Source organism: Ascochyta rabiei, chromosome 11 (assembly GCF_004011695.2).
Source record: "Ascochyta rabiei chromosome 11, complete sequence".
Lineage (NCBI taxonomy): Eukaryota > Fungi > Ascomycota > Dothideomycetes > Pleosporales > Didymellaceae > Ascochyta > Ascochyta rabiei.
Genome location: NC_082415.1, coordinates 6,837 through 21,049, shown reverse-complemented (window position 1 = coordinate 21,049; position 14,213 = coordinate 6,837). Strand labels below are relative to the sequence as shown.

General features: G+C 51.4%; 3 protein-coding genes across 3 annotated transcripts, besides 13 other annotated features; all 3 read left to right on the top strand.

The window, feature by feature from the left end:
* Window positions 1-2: part of a mobile genetic element that runs on past the window's edge.
* A 197-nt stretch (window positions 3-199) lies between these two features.
* Window positions 200-390: a mobile genetic element.
* Window positions 391-484: 94 nt separating this feature from the next.
* Window positions 485-631: a mobile genetic element.
* Window positions 632-1,542: 911 nt separating this feature from the next.
* Window positions 1,543-3,486, top strand: EKO05_0006721 (uncharacterized protein; the record flags this gene model as incomplete). The annotated part of the gene is made up of 1 exon (XM_038940723.2): window positions 1,543-3,486. One exon carries the CDS (start codon window positions 1,543-1,545, stop codon window positions 3,484-3,486), a length of 1,944 nt encoding a protein of 647 aa, XP_038797259.2.
* Window positions 1,780-1,805: a tandem repeat.
* Window positions 2,875-3,141: a mobile genetic element.
* Window positions 3,250-3,326: a tandem repeat.
* A 1,269-nt stretch (window positions 3,487-4,755) lies between the features above and the next one.
* Window positions 4,756-4,980, top strand: EKO05_0006720 (uncharacterized protein; the record flags this gene model as incomplete). Its single annotated transcript, XM_059636862.1, has 1 exon — window positions 4,756-4,980. The coding sequence occupies one exon, from the start codon at window positions 4,756-4,758 to the stop codon at window positions 4,978-4,980; it is 225 nt and encodes a 74-aa protein (XP_059492845.1).
* A 2,168-nt stretch (window positions 4,981-7,148) lies between these two features.
* EKO05_0006719 (uncharacterized protein) lies at window positions 7,149-8,405 on the top strand (the record flags this gene model as incomplete). The annotated part of the gene is made up of 2 exons (XM_038940873.2): window positions 7,149-7,510; window positions 7,580-8,405. The coding sequence occupies 2 exons, from the start codon at window positions 7,149-7,151 to the stop codon at window positions 8,403-8,405; spliced, it is 1,188 nt and encodes a 395-aa protein (XP_038797258.2).
* An 889-nt stretch (window positions 8,406-9,294) lies between these two features.
* Window positions 9,295-9,520: a mobile genetic element.
* Window positions 9,521-10,316: 796 nt separating this feature from the next.
* Window positions 10,317-10,729: a mobile genetic element.
* Window positions 10,730-12,953: 2,224 nt separating this feature from the next.
* Window positions 12,954-13,361: a mobile genetic element.
* Window positions 13,362-13,425: 64 nt separating this feature from the next.
* Window positions 13,426-13,454: a tandem repeat.
* A 140-nt stretch (window positions 13,455-13,594) lies between these two features.
* Window positions 13,595-13,730: a mobile genetic element.
* Window positions 13,731-13,869: 139 nt separating this feature from the next.
* Window positions 13,870-13,952: a dispersed repeat.
* Window positions 13,953-14,213: part of a mobile genetic element that runs on past the window's edge.

The following is a 14,213-nucleotide window of genomic DNA, read 5'->3' as shown; positions in this document are numbered from 1 at the left end:
CACGCCCTAGGAGCGGATCTTGTGCTTAATCTAAGTCTTTAGTATAGCATCGTCCGGCATAACAAGAAGCGCGCCCCAGCCTAGGCCTTAAGCCACTCTGTACCACTTAGATGCTCTAGCAAGCTGTGCCCAGAAGAGGTCCCGCTCTTTCTTAGAAGGGTTAGGGTAGGAGTTAACCAGCTGCAGGAGAGAGTCTATAGCCTCCGTTCAGCAGAGGCCCTTGCTAAATCAATTTGTCTTGTCGCTGCTGACAAGCTTGTCGCTGTGTTCGATCTGCGCTAGCTTGTCGGCCAACGCCTTGCCTAGGAGCGCCTGCGCCTACCTGTACTTAATGTGCACTGACTTTATTACCTTGTTGTAGACGTTGCACCGCTCCCACGCAGAGCAGAACGCTCGATCTGCGCTGCTCTGCCGCAAGGGGTCGACCAACATTGCACGCAAACGCTGCAGCTGCGAAGAAGGGGCGTTGTACCGCGCAGCCACTCCACCATTAAAGAGCGTTCCGCGCTTTCGCCAGACCTGGAGGAAGTGGGCAGCGTGCTCTCAAGACGACGAGCTCCCAAGAGCGCGCGCCTTAGCTACAAACTCGCGTGCCTTTAGGTAAGGCGTCTTAACAGCGTCGTAGAAGTTCAACTTCTTCTTCTTATTGTTGCCGCTTACAGCTTTCTGCTTAAAGAGCCACAATATAACCTCCTCGTCCTTAGAGGATATAGACGCGTAGGCGCCACATTCATCGTCGCCTGCTCTCTAGTCTGGCGCGACAAGGCCAAGATCCAGGCTGCGCTCTATTAGGGCAGCTTCGTGTTTCTTAATGCGTTCCTGCTCAGCGCGGCGGTTGTTGTTTGTTACTGTTAAGGTGTATTGTCGTTGTAGGTGTCCTCCCACCTACACAGCAGCCACCAGGAGCTAACTGTAGCAGCACGGAAGGCGATTGCGCCTGCAGCCAGAACGCTTACGGGATAGGTAGTGTCTACAGACGAGGTTGTATATCCACTGTCTGAGGCACAGCCACTACCTTACTTAGCCCTATACAAAGATAGATTTAAGTGTAAAGTAGAGCTGTGTAAGTACATCGTGCGCGCGCCGCAGGGCATAAAGGACCACTGCAGGAAGGAGCACGGGTGGGACAACCCACGCAGGAGAGGGCGGCCGCATCAGGGCGCACAACCACCACCAGGCAGCCAGATGTGGACGGGGGAGGTATAGTGCCAGAAGTTCCAGCCCACTAGCCAGCTTAGACGGCTGTTTAAGGTCAGCCAGCCTGCAGATGAGGCCACGCAGGGCGTCGCTGTCAAAGGGGAAAACCTGCAGCGCGCCCTTAAGACGTCGTTTGCCCAGAGCAGCATAGCGGTAGAGAAGGCCCAGCAAGACGCGCACGGCCAGATTAAGCCAGACAGCAACCGCTACGTTTAGCGCAAGTGGCTAAGAAGAAGCTGCTAGGCTCGCCATCTTGGCCATTTCAACCGCAGCTGGCTGCTGACGCAGCTCCAGAGGCCCAGCAAGACAGAGAGAGCGCTCGCGAGGGTGTGCTGGGCGGTTGAGATGGTTATCTACAAGGCCCAGCAAGCCTTGTCGCCTAAGGTAGTTAGGTTCCCCGCTGTGCAGTACATCAAGCGCCGCGAGGTAGGAGCGCCAGACAGCGAGCATCCGTTCAACGCGCTCCAGACAGGGAAGACGATGAGCAAGTACAGTCGCTGCTGGCTGTCTATCGTCTGCTACATCTGGCGGACGCACAAGCTGGCTGAGCCAGAGCCAGAGCCACAGGCTGCCAGCGCCGCGGACAACGACGACGACGACGACGAGGATGTGCTCAGCCAGCGACCAGACGATGGTAGAGCAGGCACGCAGGAGACTTTAACAGCAAGAACAATCAGCGGGAGAAAACCGCGGTATCTGCTGACTGGCAAACAGTTGCAGGCGCTGTGGCGGATCCAGCAGGTTGTGTGTGCGGAGCAGCCCAGCAGCAAGAATACAGACAACGACCATAACAATAACAATAAAAGCGAGCTGGATGATGACACAGAGAAGGAGCTAGAGCGCCTTGTTCTCGCCTTTCTACTTTTGCTGCTGGACCACCACGTCAAGGACGATTACTACAGGAGCGCCCTGGTTAGCGCAACCGCCGTGCTAGGCGTCGACCGCGACTGCGGGTGGAAGAGCCCCCTCGTGTACACAACGTCGCTGTCTGCTATCATAACAGTGGCCAAGATGCTGGTGCTGTACAGCGCAGTGCAGGCGCGGAAGAAGGCGGTAGCAGATCTTATAGAGGCAGAGTCGTGGGCGCAGGAGGACGCAGAGGACATAGCGCGGAGCCACGTAGAGCTGGTGCAGGAGATAGTGAACCGCTTCATAACGCTCAGCACGCACGGCGGCCTGCCCACGCCTATGGACTGGGTGCTACGGCTGCGGGCGTACGGCAAGAAGATCAGGGGTGAGGTGACCGCGGAGGGCACCGTTCAGTGGGTGGGAGACACGATCCTGCACGGCTACACGCAGTACAGCATGCCCGCGCTGCGCTCGATGATCTACGGCCTGGTGGAGACAACGCGTAGGGAACTGGAGAGGGACTTGCTGCTTCTGGACGTCGACGAGCTCGGCCAGCTCGCTGAGGGAGCGACCCCGTTGCCGACGATCGAATGGGACAAGATCGTGGACAACCCCGCCGAGCTGCGGTCCGGGTTCAACTTCCTCCAGGACAAGCGCAACACGTTTGGCGGCGTAGACAGAAGCTGCTGGCTAGACCAACAGATTGTCAAGGAGAAGAGGCTGCGAGAGGCGTTTGTCGACGTGAAGGCCTTCGTGCCTGGTGGGAGCGGTGTGACGTGGGTGGAGAAGCGGGTGCAGAGATACAAAAAGGCGCTGCAGCTGTTCTGCGAGCACTTGCTGGTGCTTGTGCACATGACAGGTGGTGCGCCTGCCCGCAGCACAGAGCTGGTGACGGTCACGCACACCAACCTGCCCAACGCAGAGAGCCGCGGGCTGTTTGTTAAGGACGGGCTGATGGTGTACGTGACCATGTACCACAAAGGCATTAGGCAGACCAGCAACGCTAAGGTCATTCACCGCTACCTGCCGCGCGAGGTGGGCGAGCTGCTGTTCTACTACCTGTGGATGGTCCTCCCGTTCTGGCAAAAGCTGGAGCGCGCATCGAGCAGGCGCCACGTCCTAGCGCCCAGCGCCTTCATATGGGAGCCGGTCAGGGAGGAGGCGTGGGCTGGCCCGCAGCGGAGGAAGAAGCAGCGGCTCGTTGACGAAGATGAGGAGGAGGAGGAGGACAGAGAGGGAGTTGGAGAAGAAGAAGAAGAAGAGGAGGAGGAGGGAGAAGGGAGCAACAAAGAGGAGCGCCGCACCCGGACAGGATCAGGCAGGAAACGCAAGCGGGCAGCTGTGAAGAAGCCGCAGCGGTGGGGTACAGACCAGGTGCGGCGAGCCATCGAGCGCGTTACGCTGCACTGGCTCCAGACCAAGCTCAACATCCAGATCTAGAGGCACAACACCAAGGCCACCTTCCGCCAGTACCTTCAAGACAAGGACATCCTCAACAATATGACACGACGAACTGGGCCCGATACACGGTTTTACTAACCTAAGATCGCTTAGCGTTAGGGTTTAGGGTTAGGGTATTAGGCCCGATTCGTGGGGCCCGATTCGTCAGGAACAACAACACAACAAACATTGAAACTGCAGCGTAACTATTGCACGCACTTGCACATCTCTCTGCACAGCTTTAGTAGGCTACAGACTATTGTTGTAGTTGTGTTAGGGTATTAGGGTTAGGGTTCGCGATGGATCAGGCCCGGCAAAACCGCACGACAGCTCCGCAACAGCGCAGTAACAACAAACAACAACAACGCAGCTAACACAGTCGCAAAACTGGTACGCAGGTATCGCTTAACAATTGCAACAATATTCTCTGCTTCTTAGAAGAATATGGCGTGTTGGTATGCAAGGATCACTAAACAGGCGTTGTTAATCTCAACACCTATCTCTTACAGCATCACAACGTGCCCGCTGTAACTTAAAGGGAGATTGTTGAGCGCTTCAGTTACTACACGTTGACTGAACCTAACAATGTTGAACTTCCAGACGAGCCAGCAATGCCAATTAAAGAGCTTAGGGCGCTAGTAGACGCGCTGCAGTGCAGGACGTGTGCATTTATTACCGTCAGCAAGGACAAACTCCGCCAGCACTGCAAAAAAGATCACCAGCAAGCTTAGACAAGAGAGAAAAGCTCACTGTACAAGACTGTTAAAGTTCAGAGTTTTTTCCGCACAGCAGGGATGCAGAAGTATTTTGTTGTTGAAATAGACGATGCTGGCAATCCTAAAAACGCTAACGTCGAAGTTGCTGTGTAGGAAGAGCTGGCCGCGTACAGCTTAACACAACAACAAATTCAAGAAGAGCTGCAGATACTAGAAGCAGCAGCAAAGACCAACAAGACAGGCTGGTTTAAGCGCACAGGATGGTTAGAGTTCTTTAAGGGCCGGAATCTCAAGCATCTCGTCCACCAAGCCCGCGCGCCCGATCGCGGTGAAGACAAGATGAAGCTTGCTGCTAAGCTGACAGAGCGACTGGTTAAGAGAAGCGTTAGGGGACTGGCTACGCTTCCGCACGAGCTAAGGCGCTGGTTACGCAGTGCAAAACTGAGCAAGGCTGACACCTCCAGGTCGCGGTTGCCTCGTACTCTTTCGAGATTTGGAACACTGGCTGTTGAACGCGGCCTATTATTTCAGATGGGTAGGTCGCGTCCTGCTTATGCTTCTTGAGAGTCGACAAGTATGCGCGAACGTAATTAGCCTTCACGGCGCACCTGTATACTTTGTTAACTACCTTAGCAGTTTAAGGGTTAAATGGTGTAGGGACGCATCCGAGAAGCTCTCCAAGGGTGGTTGTGCATTGGACATCCTTTCCAGACTCGACATCGTTAATATCGAAACCACGAACGGAGGTCGGCATAATGTGTTTGAGTCGCTTCGTTAAACAGTAGGTTAGGGTTATTTAATGAAGGAAATCAACGTGAAGATAACTGATGAACAATAAGAGTCCTAGACACTTGGGTGGTAAGCTGACAAATGTCTTTCGCCTTAAAGGCTTATTAGGGACTGATGTACTATTGTTTAAGTACTTACAAGCAGAGGAATATTGCCCCAACTGTAGGCGCTCGGGAGTTGGGCTCCTGTACGGCCTGAGCATATGACCTTGCTGTGCCTCCTCAACAAAATCCTTTCGGCTGGTTGTGGAAGTTGCCAAGTACTTGTGTGGTTCCTTCCCACATTGCCGGGAGTTAGGGGGTCTGAGCTCCCGGACCTATCCAATATAAGGGCGCGTGGAGGACACCAAATCGCGGCAAGATAGGCTTAGCGTTAGGGTTTGCCCCTTTTTAAGCGAAACGGTTTAGTGGTCCCACGCGTTACCCCAACACCACCAAATCGCAACCATTTTGTGCTTAGATTAAGAAATGTTTTATACAAACTTGATTTTTACGTACTCTGTGCAGTAACACTGAAAGTTTTGTTAGTAAGTTTGGCGAAACGTGGTACTGTTAGGGTAAGTAGGGTTAGGGTTTCTACACAATGGAGCTAGTATAGGACAGCCAAGCAACAACACCCTATTAGGCAAACAACACAAGCAACAGCAAAAGCGACACTTTAAACCCCCGCAAGTGGCCCTGACAGCTTACGCTTAGCAACTGCAACGACGTATTCTGCTTTCTTAAAGACTTTAGCGTTGTAGTTTGCAAGCAGCACTGTACAGCCGTTGTTAGTCTTAACGCGCATCTTCGCAAATATTATGCGGCATCTGCTACACTACGGCAACAGATACTTAAGCGCTTTAGTTAATTTGAGACTGTTGCTCTGAGCGCAATTGAGCCCCTAGACGAGCCCGCGCAGCCGATAGAAGAGCTAGGGAAGCCGCTTAATGGGGCGCAGTGCGAGACGTGCAGGTGGATCACTATCAGCAAAGATGAGATGCGCAGGCACTGCAAAAAAAATCACTAGCAAGTGTAGGTAGGAGAGAAAAGCTTTCTGTACAAGACTGTGAAAGTGCAGAGCTTCTTCTGCACTGGGGGGCTGCAAAAATACTTTATTGTTAGTTTGGCAGATGCTGTAGATCCCGAAAACGCTAGTGTTAAGGCTGCGATTAAAGCACAGCTTGCCGAGTACAAAGTAACACAACAAGAAGTCAAGGAAGAGCTGCAAACGCTAGAAGACGCTGCAAAAACAGACAAGACCGGCTGGTTTAAGCAGACAGGCTGGTTGGAGTTTTTTAAGGATCGAAATCTCGTTCATCTGGCCCATCAAGCCTGGGCTCCCAATCGAGGCGAACGCAAGCTCAAGCTAGCTGCTTAGCTAACAGAGGGACTGATTAAGAGAAGCGTTAAGGGGTTAGCTACGCTTCCGCAAGAACTCAGGCGCTGGCTGCGGAGCGCAAAGCAGAGCGAGATCGACGTGCGGCCGTTAGGGCGACTGCAGAACCTGGAGAGTCAGGCTGTGTACGCAAGCTACATGGTCAGGTTTGTCTGCTTCTATCTACGGGTGCTGGGAGACGAAGAGCAGCAAATCATGCGTTTCTAACAGCGGCAAGACACAGCAGCTCTATCAGAGAGCAGTGCGGCGTTAAGCAGCGAGGAAGGCAGCGAGGAGAACAGCGAAGACGACGAGAATGAAGGCAGTAGAGCTAACAACGACAGCCCGCGGCCCTGGCGCAGGACACGCAGTTAACAGGCGCCAGATCTAATAAAGGACGCGCGCGAGCTCTTTACGTGGACAGCCAAGCAGAAATTATGTAGGATTAGGTTGTAGGACGCGCTGGATGGCGACGACAGAGGCGCTCAGACAGAGGCGCTTCTGGCGTCTATTAGCTCGTTCATCTTCACAACGTACTACCCCGTGGCGCTGTCTACTAGTTTAATTCAGTTTCTTGCAGTGCTTGGGATTGATGTAGACACAGACCGCTTGTGGACTGCAAAGAACTACTTGTACATACTGGCAGGGATAGTGTACTGCGTGCGGGTGCTTACTCTAGAGAAGCTGCTCCCGGGAGGGCAGCGCGACACGCAGACAGAACAGGACCGCGATCGTTTTCTAGCAGCGCGGCACAAGCATCTAGCAGACGGCACGTTTAGCCTGATAAGTGAGATAATTAGCATGCTGGCGTACGGCAAATACATTAGACTGACAGCTGGCAACTCAGGCAACGCATACTGGTTAGAGGACAAGCAGACGTTCTATCTGAACGGCCGACCAATCGTCATCAGCCGCTTCTGCAAGATGGCGCAGGACTTGTTGGCTGAAACAGAGCAGATGCTATGGGAGCTGTGCTGGGCAGACGGCAAGGAAGAGCGGGTTACCGTTGATTTGAAGCAAGTAGTCAACGACGTCACGTTTACAAAACGACGCACGTCGTTTGTCGACGCTCCAGGCAACAAACTGCAAGGCGGGCTGGCTTGGATGCTTAGGAGAGCAATGACTACAGCAGGCGGGCTGCGATTAACGCGTGCGGACGGGCAGTAGAGCGTTAAGGCGGTGCGGCAGTACATGCGACAGATAGATTGCTTCTTAGAACTGCTGCTCTGCAGCGTGCACATCACGTCAGGACAGCCCAGGCGTGGGTCAGAGATCACGACGATTTGGCACCGCAACAGCGTGCTGCAGGACCGCAACATCTTCGTTGTGGACGGGCAGGTGATAACAGTGGTCCGCTATCACAAGTCGCAGTTGCAGTGGGACAAGCCGAAGATTGTGCCGCGCTTCTTGCCGCTGCAGCTGGGGCAGGTGATAGCGGTGTACTTGGTCTACGTACAGCCGTTCCGCAAGTATCTGACGCTGCAGGTGCTGGGCGGCAGCTACAGCGACTACGTGTGGCACAACGCGCAGGGCGCGTGGGACACCAGCCGGCTCACGAGGGTGCTGAAGCGCGAGACAGGGAAGAGGCTGGGCGTGGTGCTGCACACGCTGGAGTACCGGCACACGGCAGTAGGTATCAGGCGAGTCAAGGTGGGAGAGTCGTTCAGCAGGGGCTATCAGGACGACGTTGGCGAGACAGAAGAGGCGGAAGTGGACGATGATGGCGAAGAGGTTCTTAAGCTGCAGAACTCACGCACAACCGCGATAGGGGTAGGCAACTACAGCGTGCCGATAGATATTGTGAAGCATCTCAGCGTGCGGTCTATTAATGCGTTCCGGCCGCTTAGCGCAGCATGGCACCGCTTCTTAGGGGTGGATGGGAGCGCAGCGAAGCCCGTAGAGCCGAGCAGGACAACGAAGCGACAGATGAGCAACAGCACGTCGTCGGCGCTTGTTGGGCTGCCGAAAGAGAAAGAAGTGCGGTTTGCAGACCTGCGGGCAGACGCAATACACAGGGGGCTGCAGCAGGTGCTAGGCAAGCAAGACGTTGGCTTTTGATCGGTGGAGCAGGAGCAGGCTTTGCACGCAGTGCTGGAGAAGCAGACGCTGCTCATTGTCGTGCTTCCGACGGGTGGAGGCAAGAGCTTGCTGTTCACGCTGCCGGCTTGCGTGGAGGAGCTGGGGGTAACGGTGGTCGTCGTGCCGTACCGAGCGCTGATTGAAGATCTAGTTAGGAGGATTCAGCAGTGCGGCGTGGAGTGCATGGAGTGGAAGCACAGCAAGAACAACCTAGCATCTGTGGTGGTAGTCAGCGCAGACGTAGCTGGCGACATGAAGAGCGCTGGCAACTTTCTAGGGTACGCGCGGATGCTGAAGGCAAAGGGGCTGCTGCACCGGATTGTGATTGACGAGTGTCATCTAGTGTTTACGGCGAGGCACTGGCGGGAGAATCTTATATTATTATACGAAGGTTGGAAGTGTAAACCTTTGTATTCCCTAGTAAATACTTAGCGTGTGCACTGACCCTGACGTGCAAACCTTTGTATCTTTAACGTGCAAACCTTTGCCCTTAACACGCTTCAATGCTAATGCAACTTAAACAGAACGTGTAGTAGGTAATTTCGAATTGTGTGTGTTAATTTAGAGTAAAGGGGTCACGAATTGCGCACAAGAGTTAATGCAGAAGTTTTAATAACGGCGTTTATTAATGTTGTAGAACGCGTATTAATAAGCAACAGAAGACTACAAACAACGCGTATGCAGATGTTTTGCACCTTATCTTCTTGCTAGCAGCTAACCTACACAACAATGTAACACTATCTGCCTTACATTTACACTATAGCTTTAAACAACTTAGGCAATGTTATCTAGCGTAGGGATGCAGGAGGCGCGCTTCTCGAACGAGACTGCGACGGCATAATCTCAACACGCCCATCGTTTTCGCTATTGCTGCTGTCGTCCTTGCTGTCGTCTCCTGTATCATCCTCACTGTCTGCGATTCCTTCTGACCTACGTACCAAGCGCTCAATGTCTGGCAGCCTGGACTTAATACTTAGCGGTTGGTGTTGTCTAATGTTGCCGCCTGCCATGCCCTCTGGGCCTAACCATCTCTCAAATTGCCTAGCTGCAAGACAAACATCTGGACGGTCCCTCTTAACTAGCTTAATAAAGACCTTAACGCCCTAAGAGCGGATAGTGTTTTTAATCCAAGTGTTAGATATTACGTCTACCAGCATGATCAGCAACAGTCCCCAGCCTAGGCCTTTAGCGATTCTATACCACTTAACTGCTTTGCCTATGCAGTCCTAAAAGGCGTCCCGCTCTTGCTTAGACAGGTTAGGCTTAGGGTTCACCAACGACATTAGGGAGTTTAAAGCCTCTGTCCGTCGCTGCCCCTTGCCGAATCGGCTTGTCTTGTTGCTGCTTAAAAGCTTGTCGCTGCGCTCAAGCTGTGCTAGTTTCTCTGCTCTTGCCTTGCCTATAAGGGCATGTGCCCACCTGTACTTAATGTTTATAAACTTAGTTACTTCGTCGAAGACTCTGCACTGGTCCCAAGCATGGCAGAATGCATCATCCACGCTGATCTGCTGCGAGGATTCAGTTGTGGGCGGCTGTGTAGGTGTTATCAGGTTTATAAAGTGCCTAGGTACATCCTTCCTAAAGAGATTTCCTACATCTCGCCAGTCTCTTATAAGGCGAACGGCGTGTTCCTGGGAGGACAGGCTTCTAAGCGCCCGGGCCTTGTTAATGAAGTCGCGGGCTCTCAAGTAGGGCGTTTTAACAGCCTTGTAGAATTATGTCTTCTTTTTGTCTTTATTAACAGCATCCTGTTCAAAAAGCTATAATATAAGCTCGCTGTTATTAGGTGACATTGAAGCATAAGCGCCACGCTCAGCGTTCGACGCGTTCTTGTCTGGCACTAAGAGGCCGAGAGACAGGTTGCGCTTAGCCTGGGCCGCCTCGGCGTCTCTCCCGCGTTTCAGCTCAGCGGCCCAGTTGCGGTTGGTTATTGTGGTGACGGTGTGCTGCTCTTCCATCACTTGCTCAGCTGGCGGCCCGTCCAACTCAGGGCTGGCTGGAAGAGACATGCCTCCTTCTTCTTAGGCACGCTTTGCTGGCGACGCCTGGGCAGGGGACGCTGGTCGCTTGCGGTGCATCAGAGGCAATGCAGACGCTTTCTGCGCAGAGGGCAGATCAATCATGCCATCTTCCGTGAGCGACTGGGCCGCGCAGACGAGACGTTCCCAGCCGTCGTTGGAGAGAGCGTCATCAGCAAGCGTCTTGCGCAGCAGCCAGATGGCCGACAGGATAGAGTGGGCGACGAACACCGGCTTGCAGAGGCTGTTGTCGGTAGGGTGAGGAATCAGCCATCCTGCACTGTGAGCGGCAAGTTAAAGTAATGTAACTTGGGAGTTGTGCTAGTTAAAACGGAGAAATCTAACTAAATTGCGTTGTATGGTCATATCAAGTGGTCCTAGACCCCACCCGAGCGTCTCCCCGAAAAGACCAGAGCCGAACTTCTCCGTGAGACACTGCTAGTCGGCGCTACGAGCCATTTACAGTGTACTAGTCCAGAGCACAACATAGCGCGTACAGTATACTATGTACCACCCTTCTTACTAAAGGATGTGAATAATTAACTCTAGTTTCGTTGTATAGGGTAAGTTGCCAGCTTATCCAGTTCTTTACGCTATTTACAGCATCGTCCGGTATGGCCGAACAGGCTTTGGTCCAGGCACACGGAATCGCCCTCTAGCTGCTCTTTTCGTCCTGCATTAATCTAGATTGTCGCCCTGTATTCTGTTGTACTGCTGCACGTGGTTTTAGTATCCTTTATTGAAACGATTTTTGGGGTGCAAGTGTGCACAACGAATTTGAAACAGGGCACCCAACCTACTGCTTCTAAATAACGGCTCTGACTTTAAGGTTGCACGCCTACACATTCCTCGCTGCAGATGTGCACTGCTAGGCTGTATAGTTCCTCACTGCAACCTTTGTACTACCTAACACTACCTTAACAGGTTTCTTCTAATTAATTGGAGATAGTTAACTAAAACCTGGTTGATTGTGCAAGTACTCATATAATCTTTTTAGAAGTTACACAGAAGTTAAATCCTGGAATAGTTAACTGTTCTGTCTTAGAAACGCTTGTTCTATTTTAGATAACAGAAACGTATATAAGGGGCTAGCAATTCTTACATTCTAATCACTACTGCTTTAAATCAGTTCGCTTTCTCCTGATAACGCAACTCTAAGAGTCTTTGGTACTTCTTTACACCCCTCTTATCCACCTTCCACATTTAAAGCCAAGTCTAGGTAGTTACTCACACAACTTTCAAACAATAGTGAAATTCAACAAAACTCAAGACTATGGTGACCTAAGGGTTACCATGACTTTAGACTGGGAGTAGAGGTACAACGACAGGGGCACCAGTGCTACTAGAGCTGTCAATGTCTATTATGCAAAATCACAGGGTAATATACGTCCCCTAGGGTCTTTTGCGACCTCGAAATATAAGGACGGTCTGACCAGCAAGCGAGCAACTCTCTTAGTTGGCAACAATCCAAAAGCCGAAGGGAAACCTGCAGTTGCTAGTCCTACTGGCTACTACTTTATCTGGAACGACGAGGGTAGTAAGGGGAAATCTAACAGCTTATTCTGGAGACCTATAGCCCCTCTAGGTTACCTCTCTCTAGGGGACATTTGCACGGGAAGCTATAAAACTCCCTTAACTAATGAGATATAGTGTGTCCGTTTTGACCTAATTATAGATTTAGATTTTGGGTCAGACTGTATCTGGGACGACACGAAGTCAGGGGTTAAGCTGAATTGCTCCATTTACCTAGTGGCCCTGCCCCCTGTTCAGTATGGCAGCATAAAGCTCCTAGTTTTCACTAATATGTTTCGACTTGGCCCTACTAATTGTTACGAAATGCCTCCTGTTAGTCTTGCAAAGGTCTTAGTACTACCCTGCCCAAAGAACTACAACAATTTTGAAAGCGAAAAACCCAAGTTTACAAAAGACAAATTCCCTAATAAGGGAGAAACATTTGGCGAGAAAAAGCAGGCTGAAGTGATTCTACCCTACGTCGCCTTCTTTGCAGCCGACAAAAGGGAGAGACTGGGCCTGATTTCTGATCCTTTTATCTTGCTCAGTAAGCACACATCATGGTACGTGTTCAAGTTGCACAAGAACCACAATATACTTCCATTTCTAGAGGAAATAACAGTTACAAAGGGTGTATCAGAGACAAAAACAAAGGAGATGAGCCATTCAGCTGGCGTAGAAGTCTCGGCCTCAGTTAGAATTAAGGCCTTCAGCGCAAGCATCAGTCTTAATTACCAGTTTTTATTAACGGAGGCCTCCTTAAAAGAGGAATACAAGGAGTTCTCCTCTAAGCAGACTTTTACTGTTACGCCAGGACATGCGTCTGCATTACTCGTCAAGTATGCGTACATCAGGGCATGCCGAACTAATAACAGATTAATAATAGATTAGATTAGTTATTACCCCAGTCAGACTATACACGTTGTTGGCGTGGATCTACAGTAGATAGAACAGTTGTTTTTTTGCAACACAGCCACTACTGTGCTTATTCTGTAGCGTAGTGCTATGGTCCTGTGCCAGGGAACGGCACAACAATAAGTACCAGCCAACCAAGACCCCTAACTCCGCCCTGAAGGAACGAACAGTGGAGAAGGACAGGACACGCAGGGTTGTTACGTGACTGCTTGTTAACGAGCATGGTACGATATGCTCGTCCACAAGCACCCTCATGTATTTCATTAGACTAACTCTAGTTGCTTGTTAACGAGCATTATATCTCCTTAGTATATAGATTACAGGAACACAACCCTTATAGTTCGTGTTTAACCTCGTCAATCAAGTTTGTCTTTAGAATGTTAACCCGCTCTCAAACTAGACAGTCTACTCTGTACTATTTATTGCACCCTATCTTCAAGAGCTTTGCTTAGTTGATAACCCTACCGATCTAGATACCGTGCTCATCCCTTACTACAGGAGGAAAGCACAGCTAGTGGTGACTGAGGCTTGCGTGAGAAACACGCAAAAGTCAGAACCAACGCAACCACCACAACGCAATGCACAAACAAAGAGATAATTAAATAACAGTTGTAGGTTATTGTGTTTAAGTTGATTTATAACTTATGGTTATTTAACGCTGCAGATTTATAGTTGCGTGTCTTAAAGATACAGAGGCAGACTAACTAGCGCGTTAGTATCACGCAGAAGTCAGAAAGTGCAAAACAGCCAAATAGCAACACAGACACTTCAGAGACGCAGAAAGAAACGCCTAGAGAAGGGCCACTGACCAAAGTAGTCCCCACAACCCGAGTGATACCCGCTAACCCAAGTAAAGCCCCCCAACCTATGCAGATCCCCCAACCCAAGTAGAGCCCCCAATCCAAGTAGAGCCCCCTAACCCATGCGGATCCCCTAACCTAAGTAGAGCCCCCTAACCCATGCAAATCCCCCCAACCTAAGTAGAGCCCCCTAACCCATGCGGATCCCCCCAACCCACGTAGTCAGCACCAACCTACATAGTCAGCATCAACCTGCGTAGTAAGTATCAACCCAAGTAGTATCCTAAGTAATTCCTAAAGTGGTCTGCTAACCCAAGTAGTTCCCCAGTAGTCCCCCAGTCCGAGTGGGTCCACAAGCAGTTCCCTACGTGGTTCCCCAGGTAGTGCGTTAACCTAAGTAGTTGCCCCACCTAAGTGGCACGTCCAACCTGAGTGGATCCCCCAACCCAAGTGGTTTCCCAGTAGTTCCCCCAGTAGCCACCCCGGCAGTCCCCCAACCCAAGTGGTTCGCACGTAGTTCCCTAAGTAGTGCGCCAAGTAGA